The 14,371-nt window shown below is 43.6% G+C and overlaps 1 protein-coding gene across 4 annotated transcripts in view; it reads right to left on the reverse strand.

Moving 5' to 3' along the window:
• Window positions 1-14,239, reverse strand: part of SART3 (spliceosome associated factor 3, U4/U6 recycling protein) — a 30,296-nt gene extending 16,057 nt beyond the window's left edge. For 2 of the 4 annotated variants that reach the window (XR_002139677.2, XM_019757493.2), the window contains exons 1-5: window positions 13,821-14,239; window positions 5,869-5,995; window positions 5,479-5,583; window positions 2,206-2,390; window positions 1,042-1,147 (exon numbers count right to left, since the gene is read on the reverse strand). Coding sequence is in view for 2 of the 4 variants with exons in the window: in XM_019757493.2 (XP_019613052.2) it covers window positions 1,042-1,147; window positions 2,206-2,390; window positions 5,479-5,583; window positions 5,869-5,995; window positions 13,821-14,132 (835 nt within the window). In the remaining 2 variants the exon portion in view is untranslated. The remainder of the gene's footprint in view (window positions 1-1,041; window positions 1,148-2,205; window positions 2,391-5,478; window positions 5,584-5,868; window positions 5,996-13,820) is intronic. The other 2 variants (XR_012492736.1, XM_019757494.2) reach the window with 1 other exon arrangement.
• Window positions 14,240-14,371: the final 132 nt, after the last annotated feature.

A 14,371-nucleotide genomic window follows, 5' to 3' on the forward strand; every position in this document is an offset into this window, starting at 1 on the left:
AATTAATCAGAGTTAATGAAACTAATTGCAGTGCTTTCACAACTCACTTAGTGCTTCTTAGGTTCTACCACTTCACAACTATCAACACATTTGATTCTCACAACTCCATGAGGCGGGTTCTACTGTGATCCCCATTTTGCCGTTGGGGAAGCACAAGCAAAGAGTTATATCAACTGTCTCCAGTGAACGGTAGCGCGAGGTTTTTGAACCCAGGTAGTCTAGCTCAAGTTCACTGTGCCACGCTGCCTCATGCTGGTATTGGAGATGAAATCTACAAGCCAGTTCCGTTCTAGCCTTTTCTGCATGTCACCCAAGAATTTGACTGGAGTGCCACTTTATAGTTTGTTAAATCAAATCCAAATAAACCATGAAAAAGAGAAGTAAGCCTGGGATCAAGGAAAAACTAATCGTGCCCAGGGAACAAGATGCCAAACTCTTGCGAGGCTGGGGAAAACCCTCTCAGCACTGCTCACGTACAAGCTCCAGAAGCGCAAAGGCTGGGCCTGCCAAAATATATTCACCCCAAAAGGAGACTCCTTACCAAACCCCCAAGAAATTCAAATATGAATACTTCTCATCGACAATGCTTCTGAACCAAATCACCCCTCCACCCCAGAGAATGATACAGACCCACGTAAAATCCCCACCCTGTCACGGAAGAGGTTACCCCTGAAGAGAAAATGCTCAGAATAGAACTCTGATTCAATATAGTTTTCCCAAAAAATACGGGGCGGGGGAGGGTCGATTTCCCAATTCCTTTCAGAGACCCTATCTCTGCCTCTCCGACAATGTTGTAATATAGGAAACTAAGAGTCAGGAAGTCTGGCTTCCAGTACTGCGTGACCCTCATAACCCACCAGAGTATTAACAATTCAAGACACATTTCTACCCAGGGCCACATCACACTGCCACTGTGCAGCGAGAATAAGAATGCCGGCTCCACCTGCCTCACGGGATGCTGGGAAAGGCCTAATTACACGACATACCCCAAAGCGTTTTAAAAACCACGAAAGGCTGGCTGTTGATGTGTGTTTCTCTTACCATAGAGTGGGATCGCCAGCTGCCGCCGGAAGAGACTGTGCACTTTCTCCAGCTGTGAATCAAAGGTTTGGTCCCGGTCAAAAGGGGAAAGGAAGCCAGCTATGGGCTAAAGAAGCAAATTCGTAGTAAATGACAAACTTTGGTTCTTCCTACTTCAAAAATTATTTCAACACATTTTTAGTCCAAACTAAAAAATGTTTAGTCCAAACTAAAAAAATGTTTATGATTTCTTATACATTGTGGCAAATGCTTCAAGAGGTACAAAAATAAATGTTATCTTTGCTACCGATGATGAATCGGAGAAAAAAAGAAGGAATATAAGAAACGTATGGAAAGCATTATAATGAGGCAGAAGCTAAGTGTCATCAAAGCAGAGTATCAAAGTGTGGCTTGCTTTAGGCTGCTTTTCAGAGCCGAGTTTTATTGTTACGAAGGGAGGAAATCAGGAAAGATTCCTGGGGCAGCTGGTATTTGGGGTGTGTCTGCAGGCTCTCCAGAGGTAGTGAGAGAAGGAAACTGACTCCCAGTTGAAGGAACATCATGACTTAAAAGTACAGTGGCCAAAAAGTACAATATTGCGGGGAGTGTGGGACAGAGGCCATGCAGGCTACGTCTGCTCCAAGAGGGAGCCACAAACGTCAGCCAGCGGAGTCAGCCCTGATGCCTTAGGGCACACTGGAGGCACGACAGCCGACTTTCAACCGAGGCCACTTTAATAACAATAACGTAACTAGTAGAGGGCTTCGTATGTACCAATAATACCTTTGTGTGCACACACAGTGGAGAAGTGACACAAAGGAGACTATAAAATTCCATACACTGCAGTGTAAATAATGCAATTATTTTGGGGACAAATCTCTCGCAGTTACTACTAGACACGATTTGGGGGTGGGAGGTGACAGGGTTACGCTTATATATTATCCTGGAACCAGTAACTAAAACAGTATTTTTCACCATAAGGAACAAATTGTAGGGTCATCTGCTTTATAGTCAAAGACATCATTCTAGCTACTCCACGAAGACTATTAACTTCACTTACTTTACTGGCCACACGCTAAGGAATGGGTGAAGACCATTCTGTTAACTATGTCCCTCAAGGAACACGGACAAGGACAGCCCCGACTATTCCAAGGGAAGCACTGGTCACGAGACAGGGTCACTCACCCGGGCGGCTTCCACAATCGCACTTTCAAACTCCCGATAAGCCTCCCAGATGGCCAGGCCTTTGGTCATGTGTAAACCGACGGACGAGAGAGCCCTTTCAAACACAGAGCGGACTTTCTCAAGGCCACCTTTCTGACCGATCCCGCCGACTGAGTACTGGCCGTACTCCAGCCAAATGTTTGGACCTGAAAATGAGAAGTGTTCTGTTAGTTTGGGATATAAAACACCCAAATATCAAAACTGACGCATAACAAAAGAAACGTGCCCACCAAAAAAGTACTCATTCATGCAAAAAGGACCAGAGCACCATTAACAAGCGTCCCAATTTACCTACGCCAATACCACAGCCTGAAACGGAAGGATAGCTAAACAACGTTCCTACTGGGTACAACTGTTGAGATTTTACTGCAAAAATAGTGTATTCCAGGTAGTAATATGTACAAACATGATTATAAAGTTTATTTATTAAAACTGAAGGAATCCAGTAATAGATTTCAATGAAAATAGTTACAAATCTGAGTCAATCTTCACAAAGATTTCAAAGCCTCCAATTTTCCAACTTTTGAATCTTGATTCATTTTTAAGCCTTCTGGTCAAAGTGAAAGAAAAAAATTACAGTACCAATCCTGTTACTACAAATCTATATTTTAAATGTCTATTTTTAATGATGTTTAAATGACAAAAAAGGATCTGCTTGCCTTATTTCTTTCACTGCTTTTTAAACGTTTTATATACTCACTCCCACAGCTTTAAGACCAGACTAAGGAATTAAATTCTTCATGCATGCACCAATTCTTACTGTGCACATTTTGTCTATATTTTTCAAAGACCTGACAATTATTTCAGAGGCCTATACACTAACCTTGTCAAATAAAAATACTAAAAAGATAAAGAAGTCCATTTGAGAGTTACTTTGTTTTCCTGACGCTTGCTTTATCATTGAAGTAGGTTTATTTCAAGAACTTAGACAAAGCCACTCTGTTTTCACTCACCAATATAAAGCTGCTAGATGGGCTGCAAAATAAAAATGCAAATAAGCTAGCTCTTGGAGCTGAAGCCCTTAGTGAACGTAAGTCAAGTTTTCAGATGGGCTATGACACCGCTGCTCCTCTAAGAGGGGTCATTTTCAATATATTAGATCGTGGCTTCTCCCAACATTTAAATCATCTAGAGACAGGCAAATATTCTGAGTAGTGTTTTACCTTAGAAAACCTAAGGGTGCAGAGGCCACTATGACTATGACAGGCAAACAAAAGGATGTGTCACTAGATCCCAGGTTCCAAAACAGGCACAAAGCCTCTGCACGAGGTTCCTCCAAAGACCGAGGAGCCTGATTTTCACAATCTCTGAAGAGCCAGAGGAGTGTAGCCATATCCTGTTAGAGGCGCCATGACCACCTCCTGCACAGCCTGACGTCAGCACTGAGTCCATGCTGAGGAATGATGGAGGGCTACACCTGGTATCTTCAAATGCACAAAAACATAGTTCAAAACTAAGAAGCAGGGAAACGTGGCTTTTGAACATTCAAAACCAGTGACGTTTCCACACACTAAAGCTCCTGAAAATAACACGAGGACCCCGTGGGCTCCCATTCAAAACTCCTTATGAGACATAACCTATGAAGCGTGGTTATCTGGCTTCCTGACCCCCAGCAGCCCTGACGTCGCTGGTGGGGAGGGAGGGCATACTGACAGCAGCACCACGTGACAGCAGAGAGGCCTAGGCCTCCTGCACAACCATAAAGGACTGGAAACCACGACAGCCTGGGGAGGGACAAGAGATCCTTAGAGAACGAGAACTGCTGCTGCTAATGATGACCCTGAGACGTGAATAAAGGAGGAACAGGATCAGCAGAAAACATGGGAATAGCATGCATTTGGAATTCTGTCAGACTCTAAGAGGCCACGCGGGCAGCAGAGGCCCAAGGAGAGCTTTTAAAAACACATTCGCTATAACTATATTCACAAAACACCTAGTATTTTCATTATTCAAATTATGAAAACTGAACACTTGATCAATTCTTGGCTGGTAAAGGTACATGAACAATTCCCTCCCTCGGAGCGGTCTATCATCTACGTACCGATGCTTCTCGTAAGGGGGAAAATGCCCACAGTGTTGAGTGAGGAAAGTCAGGGAAGAAGGAAGTTGGATGTAAAAGGGGGGATTTTTTTTTTTAAGGCTTTTTAAAAACAATTTGTCCATAGCGTTTCCTGATGTGGTGTCCAATGTATGTAGAGAAATTATTTAGAGAATTACACAATCCACAGGGTAGGGTAAAGGCACTTCAAGGAAAGTTGGGCATCTACATGTCACTTGCACAGGTAAAACGTCCGCACCAGCAGACCAGGGAGAGACCTCTGGGGTGACGGACGGTTCTGTACCTCAATGACGGGGTGGCTACCCGAATCTATACAGTGTAAAACTTCCCAGAACTACACACACACATTATACCAGGGTTAATTTCCTGGCTTTGATTTTGTACTCTAGCTACAAGATATTGGGAGAAACTGGATGAAGTGAGCACACAGGACTTCTCTGTGCTATGTGTGCAATTTCCTGTAAATTTATAATTATTTCAAAATAAAGGGTTTTTTAAGGTTAAAAAAAAAAGAACCCATTCTGTCCAAAACTTTTAAAAAGCCCTGCAATGTGTAAAAGGTGATCTTCAATCATGTGGAAATACCACGTAAGTTCTTCCTATGAGTGTATTCGTTCACTTACTACAAATATTTCTCCTATGTATACAGGCGCAACTTGGAGATACTTCAGGTTTGCTTCCAGACCACCGCCACAGAGCGAATATTGCAATAAAACAAGTGACACAAATGTTCCGGTTTCCCAGTGCATATACGTTATGTTTGCACTATATAGTCTATAAAGTATGCAACAGCATTATGCCTACGAAAACAATGTACATACCTTAATTAAAAAATACTGTACTGCTAAAAAAATCACCTGAGACTGTTGGAAAAATGGCGCCCATAGACTTGCTCGACAAATCTCCAATTTGTTTTTTTAAAAAAATGCAATGATCTGTGAAGCGCCATAAAGCAAAGCACACTACCACGAGGTATGCCTGTATTTTAAAACCAAATATCCTCAATGAAAAAACCACAGACGATGATAATAACTGAACTCACAGCTCTCCGATTACTAGACTAATGCTCTCTTTTCTGGGCAGCAGCATCTCACAATACGATCCGCGACAGCAGAGACTGAGGCTACATACATGACACAGCCAGACACACTGGAAAAGGCCCCCGGGGAACTTACAAATGTAATCCTTCACGGCTTTCTCAAAGAGGTCGTACACGTGCTCTCTGTCCAGACCGTCCAGGGCCATGGTGATCTCATCATGTAGCCACTCCAGCCAGAGCTCTGCAAGACAACACCTCCTGCGTTAGCACCTCCCTCACCACAGGGCGGGCAGAAAGCAGGAATCTTCCTGCACGTCCTCAGCACGCAAATGTTTCATCCATCTTACACAAGCTGGCACAGTTCACAGAAACGCAATTCTTAACACCTGCACGGAGCACATCGAAGGTTTATACTTCTAAATAAGATCCAATCACAAAGATCATAATATCCTCCACCTGTTGGGCATTTTATGTTTTGCAAATTCTGGGTTTGTAAAAGCAGTGTGGCTGGTGAAGGGTTACCTACCTTCGGTCAAGGGGAAGATCTCACTCATCTTCTGGCGGGCCATCCTCACTTTGGTAAGCTCCCCTTCCAGCCGGAGCAGCCGGATGAGGTCCACGTGGCAGTTGTAGTCGTAGACATTGATGGACAGCTAAAAGGAAAGGGCACAGAAGTTGAAAATTAAAATGCCACCATCAAAATGACTTAGTTTTTCTCACCACTGGTGACAACGCACATGTCTGCCACAAACAAAAGAAACGTGCTATCTGGGAGAGCCTCTGAAACAGAAAGGCAACATTTACCCTCTGGAAAAGGGGGGGGGGGGGAAATCAATGAAAGCAGCTTTTTCTTTCCCTTTTTTCTTTTAAACTTTTATTTAGTTAAGTGTTTTTCCAGGACCCGTCAGCTCCAAGTCAAGTAATTCTTTCAATCTAGTTGTGGAGGGCGCAGCTCACAGTGGCCCATGTGGGGATCAAACCAGCGAGCTGGTTGTTAAGAGCACCGCGCTCTAACCAACTGAGCTAACCGGCCGCCCCCAAAAGAAGCTTTTTATAAGAGTCATAAAGCTCCCTCAAATCTCTTACAATTCCTGTCAGAACATACTTGGATTCTCTTTAAAATACAGGAAACATTCTAATGAAACAAATAAACACAAAGTTTGACCTCAGGCAAGTTATTAACTTTTCTAAGCCTTCATTTCATCTATAAAATAGGGAAGACGCTTGTGAGGATTTTAAAGACAATTTAGTAACGTGCTTTAGCGCACGCCAGGTACACAGGTAATAGCTCTTTTCTTTCACCAAACAAAAAGGAAGGGGGGACGGGGAGGAGGGGTGACCCATGTTGGCAGAAACAAGAATGACAACAGATTGGTGTCTGTTGAAGCTGAGTGATCAGTACATAAAGATTTATTTTTATACTTGAAACTTTTCAAACTGAAAGTTACAATAGTAAAATAATTGCTTGAAAAGCTATCATACATCTGAGACAAAAGAAAGCTAAAAGAATTTCTTACTGGCAGACTTACTCTTCTCCAAGAATAGCTCAAGGAAGTTCTTCAAACAGAAAGGAAGTGATAAATCTTGGCGCATCAGGAAGAAAGAACAACAAAAAGAGCAGAAAAGTGGGTAAATTCTCCTTATGAGTTTTCTAAATTGTATGTGATAACTGAAACAAAAATTTCATGACTAGCCGATACCCAAAACAATGATATTTAAAATAGGATTGGCAAAGGGGCGTAAATGGAAGGGAGATTTTCACACCTCACTCAGTGGTAAAACACAAATACCACGTAAGTCAAATATACTGAAATACAAGCAACCATTAAGGAACTATACAAAGCAATACACTAAAAATCACTATAAATAAACCAAAATGGAATCCTAAAAAATGTTGAAGTAACCCATAGGCAGCCAAGACAACAGAAACAGAACAAAATATGAAAAGAAGAAAATAAAATAAAATGTCAGGCTTTAGACCTAACGTATCAATAATTACATTAAATGTATATGGTCCAAATATACTTGCTAATTAATAGGAAGAGAATGCAGAGAGGGTAAAAATACAACCCAACTACATGCTGATTACATAAAACTCACTTCATATTCAAGGATGTAGGTAGGTTGAAAGTAAAAGGATGGGAAAAGACAGACTATGCAAACAATCAAAAAGCAGCAAAAATGGTTACATTAATAACACATAAAGAGCAAAGAAAACTGTCAGATAAAAAGGGACATCACGTAATGATAAAAGAATCAACCCACTAGAAACACCAAACAATGCTAAATGTGTATGCACCAAACAACAGAGCCTCAAAATAGATGAAGCAAAAACTGATAGAACTAAAACAAGAAACACACACATCTACAATTATACTGGGGACTTCAACATCCCCCATTTCAGCAACTAAAAGAACTACCAGATCGATAACCAGCAAAGATACAGAACTCAACACCACCACCAACCAATATATTCTAATCGACATACATAGAATATTCTACTCAGTAATAACAGAGTACACTTTTTTCCCCTTCACGTGCCCACAGAACATTCACTGAGACCATATCCTGGACCATAAAACAAACCTCAACAAATTTAAAAGAAATGAAATCATACAGAGTACATCTTCTGATCACAATAGGATCAATGCAGAAATCAGTAACAGGAGGAAAATCTCTAAACACTTGGAAATTAAACAATACACTTCTCAATAATCTATGGATCAAAGAGGAAGTCTCAAAGAAAATTTTGTAATACATAGAACTGAAAGAAAATGAAAATACAGCAAATCAAAATAAGTGGGATACAGGTAGCACAGTGTGGAGAGGAAAACTTAAGAAACTAAATTCACTGCATAAAAAGAATTATATACCATGACTAAGTGGGATTTGTTCCAGGTATGCAAAGCTGGTGAAATCTTTGAAAATCAATCACTGTAATCCACTATATCAACAGGCTAAAAAACAAAAATCATGACATCCATTGACAGAGAAAACGCATTTGACAAAATCCAACAACCATTCACTATAAAAACTCTCAGCAAATTAGGACCTTATCAAAATTAAAACGTTTTTCTCTGTAAAATTATTTAGAGGATGCAAAGACAAGGTACTGACTGGAAAAAAATATTTACAAACCATGTATCTGACAAAGGACTAATATCTAAAAGTTATAACCCCAATTCAACAGTAAAAAACAAAGAATCCAATTAGAAAATGGGCAGAAGACATGAACCAACATATATATCCAAAGAGAACACACAGATGGCTGACAGGTCTATATGAATGGTGTTCAACATCATTAGCTATCAGGGAAATACAAATTAAAACCAGAATGGGGTATCGTTATACACCTAATCGAATGGCTAACATAAAAAATAGTGACAATACTAAATGCTGGAGAAACAAAACAAAACTGGCTCACGCCTACATTGATGGGAATGCAAAATGGGTAGAGCAACTCTGGAAAACGGTTTGGCAATTTCTTAAAAATTCAACATACAACTGCCATATCACCCAACAAGGGCACCCTGGGGCATTTTCCCAGAGAAATAAAACCTCTGTTCACACAAACACCCCAGGTGAATGTCGTAACAGCCTTATTCCCAACAGCCCGGACTGGAAACAACCAGATGTCCTTCATGGGTGAATGAGGAACCATGGCACACCCACCCCAGGGAATACTACTCAGCCATTAAAAAGGGATCAACTAATACACACACAATGCAGATGGATCATGAGAGAAATTATACTGAGAAAAAAGCGAATCCCAAAAGGTTACAAACTGTACGAATCCATGTAGACAACATTCTGGAAATGACAAAATCCCAGAAGTGGAGAACGGACGACTGGCTGCCCAAGGTCAGGAACTGTAGCCATAAAAGGGCGACGGGAGGGGATTCTTGTGAGGGGACCCATCTGTGTGATGACCGTATCCATGTCACTCTGGGTCAAGACACTATCGTTTTACAAAAGATTATTACTGGGGGAAACTGAGTAAAGGGTACACAGGAACTGCAGGGAAATGTACACTTATCTCAAAAGGAAAAGTTTAATTTCTTAAAAAAGCTTTCACACAAGTTGGGGTATGGGGTTACCGTAAGTCGACGTGGAGACTAGACTAGTATCTACTCTTCCATCTGCCACAACATTTCAGCAATAAATATTTCCCTCTCCAAAGAGAGCAGATTACCTATACTTCACCCAATTAACATCTGCCATCTAACAAGGTACTCTTAATAATCTAGACAGTGGCTATTGCATTAAAATACACAAAGGAAGGTTTGTCTTACCAGGTAGCAAGTCTCAGCAATAGAGTTAGACCAGGAAATTGACACAGAATAGACAAACTGACCAACTGAAGCACTCAGAAACAAACCTAAGCCGACAAAAAATAGATGACAGAGGTGGCACTGGTTGTATCCACTAAAATGAATTCATGACCCCTGATCATGACCCCTATCTGAAAAACACTGACTTAGAGACCCTCTTCTATACAGAGGGTGCCAAAAAAATTGTATACACATTTTAAGAAAGGAAAACTGTTAAAATTGTAATACTCAATATATACCAATAACAAAAGATGAATACAAGTCACGTGTGACTTCTGCAATGACAAGAGGTGCTCAAAGTGGTCCCCATCAGCGTCCAGACACTTCTGATGACGGCGAACTACTGCTTGAACAACGCTGACCAAAGTGTCCACTTATACACATTTTTTTGGCACCCCCGTATGTTCAATAGTAGCACAGTTCAACAGTAACAATGCACCTGTATTTTGTTTGTAATAGGGGGAAAAAAAAACAAAAAACGGTAGCAATCCAAATGCCATAAGAACTGATAAACTGTGGGATGGCTCACACAGCGATACACTAAATATACAGTAGTCAAAATTAATGAACTGCAGCCACAAGTAACACGGATGAATCTCAGAAACCCACTGCTGTTGGAAAGCAGTCCCAGAAGATTATGTATAGCCTGATACACTGTTTAAAAAGCTCAAAAACAAACAAAAGTGGACAATCCACTGCTTACGGATACATACTTTGGTGATAAAACTATACATGTTTTCAAACAGAAGGAAGCACAGGAAATTCAAGAAAGCAGTTACCTAGGTTTTAGGAAGGACAAGGGAGGAGGGCACAGACAGGACAATGGCATAGGGAACAAGCCCACAGGTGCACGAAATGGCACCGAGGAAGTTCTAACTCTTTAGACAAGTGGTGGCGTAAGTGGTATCCCTCTGACTACCACACTTTATAATTCACAGATATGAACAGTGTTTGTATGTCTCAATTCACATACAAAAAGATAAAGAAGAATCGGGAACAGATAAGAGCATGACCCCTATTAATTCTTTTAAAAATCTTAAAACTTCCAGCAATGTTCTCCTGCTCGTGATTTATAAAACCTGACAAGCGGAACCCATCCCATGATTACGTGATGGGTTAACAAAGGACTGGACTCAGTCAAGACACAAGTGTTCTAACCTCCTCCACTGGTTCTTGGTTTCCGCCCTTGTACCAGGCAGGCACTGGAGTAAATCTTTGGCTCTCAAGTTGGTTGTCACAACACACTGATCTTTCAAAACGGACTGTCAAGTGTGTCACACAAGTAACAATGGTTTAGAAAGTTTGTGGAAGAAGTACTTTCCTCAATAAAGCACATTCTAGGTTCTCCCTGTCACCCCACCACTCGTAATTCACCTGGGTCTGACTGCATTTTCTGAGAATGAAGAGGGAGAGAGAGTCCTTACTAGTTAGTGTGAAGAATGTGTACGCAAGTGCCCCCCACATGAGTACCACGTGTAGGTCAGAAGAAAAAGGTGTAAAAGTCACTGAAGTAGACGAACTGGCTCTAAGATGACTTTTGGTCTAAATTTCTGACTTGTAGGCGCAAATAATGCAGATTCTGTATCTGGGGAGGTGGTCTGCAAGTGTGTCTATTAAATGCATAATGAGATGCATTTAGAAGAGACATTTCCACAAAGTTCAATCAGCGCTGACAAAGGGGTACACACGCTGGTCTCAGATCATTAACCTCAGAGGATGCTTTAAACAGAGGCAGCCGAGCCAGCGCACAGGTGACGGCTAACTGATTTCCTAACTCCCCAACAGCACACGCCCTGGCCCTGGAATGGGGGTGGAGACATAACAGAGGCCTGGGGAAAGAACGCACTGCTGCAACCACAGGAGAGGAGAATGGAGCAGGCCTTGGCACAGCACCTACCATGCGTCAAACGCTGCCCTTTACAGACACGTGAGGGAGGAAATACTGCAACATGGTTTTGCCCACTGGGACACCAGAGGCTCAGAGAGCTGAAATAACCTGTTTCAGAACACCAACACAAATAATGGGAACTCTCGGCTTTTGTTACAAGGGCAGGTACCACGGGTACTCACTTGTGAGCTTTCATAAAATACACTCAGGAATGAGAACTGGAATTGGCAAACATGGCAGCTGAGGTTTTCACAGGCCTATCTGGAAGTCATTCATCATTATGTTCCACCGTAAGAGTAGTTACAGCAGGAAATAGAAGCTGTGGGATTAGGAAGCGCTGGGAGAGGTTTGGAAAAATTGGGTCAATTTGCAGACCCCAGGACAAAGGATAAAGCCAGAGGCTCTTCAATTCACCATCCCTGGCCAGATCCCATCCTGTGTGGTTACCTTCTGAGCTCCATCCCAACCTCAGTGGCCCGATGCGGGGGGGCACTGTACCCAGGAGACCTCTGCTCTGAGCCACCCTCCTCTCTAGAAAACTGGATACCTTCCATCAGGGACTTAATCTCTCTGCTTCCAAACCTCCCTTCACTAAAACAGATAATCCCATTTCCCCTACCTCATGGAATGGTAAGATCCAAGTGAGCTAATGGTTCACTGAAAGGCCCAAGGCCCGAAGTCTGAAGGAGACATTTCCATCAGGACAGGGACCCAGCCTGGCACCCCACATTACACTGCGTGTGCTGAATGAATAAAAGACTGAATGAACTTCGGCATACTCATTTATAAAAAGCATGGTAACCACCTGCCTATCCCACCTGGTTCCTTTGACATTTGCACGTGCTGATGAGTGGGGTGCGCTATACGAATGGGGGAAATTACGCTTCCACAACTTAACAAAACTATTCCTGCTGGGGAGGACATTACAAGGAATCTCACCCTCAGCAAGGTTGAGGAAGCTAGGTTAACACTTCACATCACTAAGCGATTTCGTATCCAGTGTAGCATTTGGTCCACAACCTTGAAAAGTTCAAAACCCCCCTTTTATGAGTGACTTTGAGCAAGTCATCTCATCATCTGTTCTGAGCCTGTTTCCTCGCCTGTAACATGAAAATGTGCTCGATCTGCTTGCCCCTCCAAACCCACGCCACCCTCTCCTCCATGTCCTGTGCCCCCTGTGTGGACCACATAGATGGGGTGGCTGGCTCTCTTCCTTCCAGCTGCGTTTGCCCAGCAGAAGCCACTAGCAGGTGTTTGGAGACAGGAAGACAGGTAGCTCAGGGTAGTTCTTCCTGCCCCCCAATCCCTGAGGAAAACTGGGGCTGCATTCCTTGACCAACGGTCTCCTCAGCTCCTCTCAGGTGTCCTCTCCACACAGTAATTCGGGAAACCAGCCATTCCCCTCACCTCTACCAAAAGGCACACCGAGCCCTGGCGTACTAAACCTTCACTCCGGATTTCCCTGCCCACATCTTTTATCAACACGACAGCCTCTGTATTAACCTTTTCTCAAATTATCCTAATAGGAAGGCGGATAATGTCCCATGTCCTGCTGGGACTCTGGATTACACAGGAGTTACAAATTAGAGATAATGTTACTAAAAGGAGCCAGGCACCTGGCTGTATACGGTTACTGATACGACAATCATATGATGCAGGAATTGTTGCTCCCAGTTTACAGATAGGGAAGCCGAGACTCACAGAAATTAAGAAATCCGACCAAGCGCACACAGACAGGGAACATCACCACTGGGGCCTCAGCCCCCAGTGCTGAAATCGAACCTTTCCATCTCGATTATCATCCTCAAGGTCAATAGATTTCCTGCCACACCGTACTTCGTCACCGTCATCATTCCTACAGGAAAATAACTCCTACAAATAGAATCTCATTCCTACTGCCGGATATAGTTGAACAGAGTGGTTAGGAGTGGGAGCTGCGGAGTCGGTTCAAAGTTCACAGCCTGACTCGCCACGGGCAGGAAGTCTCATCTTGAGCAAGAGCATTTCCCCTCCACGAGGAGCCCCCGTTTTCTGCAGTAAAACGGGGACTACACTGCGTCCTCACTGGGTCGTTGCGAGGGTTCAGGGGGCTAACGCGTGCCAAGCAGCAGGCGAGCAGTCAGCGCCCAAATGACGGTCGCCATGGTGACTAATAGCGGGTCTGCGGCTCTAGCGGCTTTCTTACCGCTCAGAGCCGGGGAGGCGGGCCGGCGCCCGGGAACCTGAGGGAAGGAGCCCGCTGCCCACCCCCGAGCGCACCTGCTCCTCCAGCCTCTCGATCTCCAGCTGGTTCTTCTCCTCCTCTTCGTCGTACTCCCACTCGTACTCGCCGGGGGAGCTCTCCGCTGAAGAAGCCATGGCGTACTCATCTCCATCGCTCTCACTCACGCCTTCCTCCTGCTGGTCCCTGCCTGGCCCCATGGTCTTGTATGTCGCAGCGGCCACAGCCCGCGATAACACCTTCCTTCTCGTCTTAGCCGCCTTAATCTCATCCTCCTCACCCTCAGCCTTGGGCCCCGCCTGGGGCTCCGTCTCCGGTTCTGTAGCCGATGTTGCGGCAGCCGTCGCCATCTTGCGCTTCCAGTCACTCCCGGGTTTTCACTCGGCCGCCGAAGACCCGCTGGAGTAGAAGCTGCCCGCGGCGCGCGCCTGATCAAAACCTAGCTCTCGTCCCACCTAAAGGGACAATGTGAGCCTCGGGTGGTGGGGAAATCTCTAAAGACACTCAATTCATGTTATTTTATATGCCAGCAAAAGTTCTCATGAGAAAAAATAACTCACTAACACGGCATGTGTTCCGCCGCAACTTC

The sequence above is a fragment of the Rhinolophus sinicus genome, linkage group LG16, assembly GCF_036562045.2.
Source record: "Rhinolophus sinicus isolate RSC01 linkage group LG16, ASM3656204v1, whole genome shotgun sequence".
NCBI classification, from domain to species: domain Eukaryota; kingdom Metazoa; phylum Chordata; class Mammalia; order Chiroptera; family Rhinolophidae; genus Rhinolophus; species Rhinolophus sinicus.